The 4,054-nt window shown below is 30.5% G+C and overlaps 1 protein-coding gene across 1 annotated transcript; it reads left to right on the top strand.

Annotated features, from left to right (window-relative positions):
* Positions 1-703: 703 nt before the first annotated feature.
* On the top strand, positions 704-3,360 carry LOC11405775 (uncharacterized). The gene is made up of 2 exons (XM_024769990.2): positions 704-1,424; positions 2,580-3,360. Exons 1-2 carry the CDS (start codon positions 945-947, stop codon positions 3,177-3,179), a joined length of 1,080 nt encoding a protein of 359 aa, XP_024625758.1. The 5' UTR covers positions 704-944; the 3' UTR covers positions 3,180-3,360.
* Positions 3,361-4,054: the final 694 nt, after the last annotated feature.

The raw sequence follows: 4,054 nt of genomic DNA on the forward strand, positions 1-4,054 counted from the left end.
GTTTTTTAAAAAGAGATCTTGATAAGCTGTTTTGTATAAATAAGTTGTTTTTTAAAAAGAGATCCTAATAAGCCGTTTTGCATAAATAAGTTGTTTTGAATAAGTAGTGCTCACATGTTTGATCAAATGACCTATCGTATAATTTTAAAAATAATATAATCTTTCTTCTCATGGGTAATTACTTTTCAAAAATTCTCTTATTCGAAATCTCTTCTTATTGTGGCTCCCTTGCACATGTTTCATTCTTATTTCATTACTCCAATTAGCCCTTATTTGTGTGGCTCTTCCAAAACCTAATTGTCGTTTTGTTTTTCCTATATACCAGTATATTGTGTGTTATATACTAAAACGTGATGCTTAGCCTGTCGAAAAACATGAATTAGGTATCTAATCCTAAGAAATTAGTAAACGCCAAGCAAGGAATGAATAAAAGGAGAAGCCGCATGGAAACAAAGGAAGAGACATACAGTTAAATTAAAGAACAGTAAAAGCAAATATCCTTTTTCTGTGAATTTTACTTTTCTTGTCCAATGAGTAAAGTGATGGACATTATATGGTAGTGAAGATTGGGGATAAAACTAGATTAAAGTGAAGGTGTAATATTTTTTTAAGCACGCATATTTACTTATCTTGTTCATTAGGTAAAGTATTTTCTATATATAATACGCATTTTGATTTGTATTTTCATCAAGTTTGACAGATCAATTTCCCTCAACCATTATCATATTGAATGAATGATGGCATCCGAAACTATTAAAGAAAAATTTGTGGAACTACAAAAATCAAAGCAAATATCCCAAAATTCAAGACCGAAGATACAAAGGGTGCTAAAGTCTCTCAGAAATAGAAAAAACTTTGAGAAGCATTACTCACCCAAGTGTGTGTCAATAGGTCCTATTCATCATCAGAACACAAATCTGATATTAGCAGAGTAGTACAAACTTATGTGGGCAGCAAAATACATAGAAAACACCGGACACATTCCAGAGGATCTACACAAAAAGATTGCTGATAACATTGATGAACTGAAGGGTCATTTTGACGACGATGTTTTAGCTTCAACCAGATGGTCTCTTGCAGGCTTTCGTAGCCTTGAAGAAAAGCTGTCGTGGATGTTGTTCGTGGATGGATGTTCTTTGCTGTATATCTTGGAGAAAGCGGATCTTAATAAACCATGGCACATGAATATTAGGGTTGATCAACTGGTTCTTGTGATGATGGATGTGCTTTTGTTGGAGAATCAACTTCCTTATCAAGTACTCAAGCTATTGTGGACAGATGAAGACGAGAGTGGATTGATAGAAAGCATGATGAATTTCGTCGACGGTCATCATTGGGCCACACCAGATGAGTCCCAGTCAAAGACACCCTTTCATCTTCTTGATCGTCGGCGTAATATCATCCTCATTACATCTACAACCAAGGTACAACAGAAATATTAGAGAAAAAATTAAAATTTGTCACTAAATTATTTGTCTTTAAAACTTAATGCAAAATTAATAAAATATTTTTCCTTTTTCCGTTTCTAAATTTCATCACTATTTCAACTTTTTTTGTATTAGTTAAAGTTTAACTATTATTAATTTTCAACTTTTTGAGAAATAAACTGACATAATTTCTATTTTTGGTATATTATGAACATGTGCCCTTAGTGCACATGTTAGTATTTTTCATATTTTAATTACAAAGTGGAGGATAGTGATTAGAGAGGGGTGTGCATATATAATAGTGATTAGAGGGTTAAACTGAAATAAAATAATTAATACTACGTAGAAAAGATAAAATAACAATTGTTTTAAATTATTTTTTTCTTTGCAAAATGTGGTATTTTATTACTGTAAGACGAATGAAATTTTAAAATTTTATTGTTATAATCCAATCCATTTCTGTTTAAAACATAGATTAAAAACTATGAAGCTAACAAAGAGAATTGGAGAATGAAGACGATATACATGAACATAAAAGATCTAAAAGCACTAGGAATAAGACTTAAGTCAAGCAAGATACGAAGGCCAAGAGACATAAATTTCCGTTTCTAAATTTCATTACTATTTCAACCGTTCATTTTTTAGTTTAAGTTTACGTATCATTAATTTTCAACTTTTTGAGAAATAAATTGGCATAATTTCTATTTTTGGTATTCTAACACGCGCCCTTAGCGTACATGTTAGTATTTTTCATATTTTAATTACAAAGTGGAGGATAGTGATTAGAGAGGGGTGTGCATAATATTGATGAGAGGGTTAAACTAAAATAAAATAATTAAGATTAAGTAGAAAAGATAAGGGAAATGTTAACGAGTGCCTTTGGGGCACTCTTTAAGCACTTCAAATGATAAGTTTTTAATAAATATTTGTGTATTGAATGTATTGGAAATTGTAATAGTTGACTTTTTAAAAGAATAATTACTAAATTGGAGATGCTTAAAGAATGCCCCGGAGGTATTCGTTAACAAGACTCAAAAGATAAAATAACAATTGTTTTAAAATAATTTTTATTTGCAAAATGTGATATTTTTTTACTGTAAGAGGAATGAAATTTTATTTTTTTGATCCAATCCGTTATTGTTTAAAACATAGATTAAAAACAATAAAGCTTACAAAGAGAAATGGAGTAAGAAGCGTTCAGATGAAAAGCTCAAGATGATATACTCGAACATAAAAGATCTAAAAGCATTAGGAATAAGACTTAAGTCAAGCAAGAGACGAAGGCCAAGAGACATAGATTTCTCCGAAGGATGGTTCACTGCAGAACTAACTCTTCCCGAGATCGTTGTGGACAACATATCAGCCGCTACTTTCCTCAACCTGATAGCATATGAGATGTGTCCAGATTTTGACAACGATTACGGAATTTGTTCTTTTGTATCTTTTATGGACTCACTTATCGACCATCCTGAAGATGTGAAGGAAATGAGATCAAAAGGGATTTCGCTCAATTCCCTTGGGAGTGATGAGGAAGTGGTTGAACTTTTCAATATCATAAGTACTGACTTGGTACCTAACACAGAAACATATTTTGAAGTTAAAGACAAAATGCTTGATCATTACTATAAATACAGGACTTGGATAGTGCGGGGTTATTACACTTACTTCAGGATTGCTGCATTTATCGCCCTTGCTCTTACTTTCATTCGGACAGTGTTTACAATTTACCCGGCTTTCAAAAAAGATGGTTAGTTATGACAATGTTGTTTTCGTTATGGAACTTCTCTATGGATTGTATACCTTCTTGAGTCTTGACAATGAGTATTTAAAAAATGCGGAGCATTTTATTTTTATTTTTTTGTGCTATGTATAAGAATTGAAACATGAACTTTCATATTTCAAGTTAATTTATTCAAATTATTATTCTCATAAACGATCTACGTGTTTCTATATTCTTGAGATTTTGTTGATTTTGTTTAGATGAGTTATTTAATCTTGTGTTTTATCGACATTGCAATAAGTGAATCCACGAAATGAGTTAATAAGACAAGTATATTATAGGGTATTCATTCATAAACATGGCAACACACAAAGTATTCGTTACAAAATAAATAACCTAACAATAAAATACAATTATCACTATTTATGATAATGACAGACATGATGAATTATTTCTTCATCAACTTCAGCACTGTCTTTTCACATTTCATGTATGAAGTTGCACGTTTTTGTTTATTTGTTTTTTTTGTGGTGGTCGGGGTTTAAACCCGAAACTTTGTATATTTTATACATTATCCTTATCAATTGAGTTATGCTCAAGAGAACTTATGTTTATTTGTTTATGTATTTTAGAAGTGCACGTAGATAGTAAAACCCAAGGAAAATTATCAATAATTTTAGAGGTAAATTAAAAGAATATTAGTATTTGTGTAATTTGTAATATGTTTATTGAAAATTCATATAACTTAGAGGTAATAAAAAAGGAAATTGCTCATATTATAACCGGATTTTCTTTTGTTGTGATGATATAACCCGTAAATTATAAAATAAACTATTAATATATGTCTACAATATAAGATAAATAAATCCTAATAATCTTTTAAGTTGAAAAATTATCAAGAGTGCGT

The sequence above is a fragment of the Medicago truncatula genome, chromosome 7 (genome assembly GCF_003473485.1).
Source record: "Medicago truncatula cultivar Jemalong A17 chromosome 7, MtrunA17r5.0-ANR, whole genome shotgun sequence".
NCBI classification, from domain to species: Eukaryota; Viridiplantae; Streptophyta; class Magnoliopsida; order Fabales; family Fabaceae; genus Medicago; species Medicago truncatula.

What these genes read in the sequence shown, in the direction of transcription:
- LOC11405775 (XM_024769990.2), top strand. Translation starts at nt 945, where the DNA reads ATGTGGGCAGCAAAATACATAGAAAACACCGGACACATTCCAGAGGAT. An exon ending in TCATTACATCTACAACCAAG is followed by an intron (nt 1,425 to 2,579) that starts GTACAACAGAAA and finishes TTTAAAACATAG; the next exon opens with ATTAAAAACAATAAAGCTTA.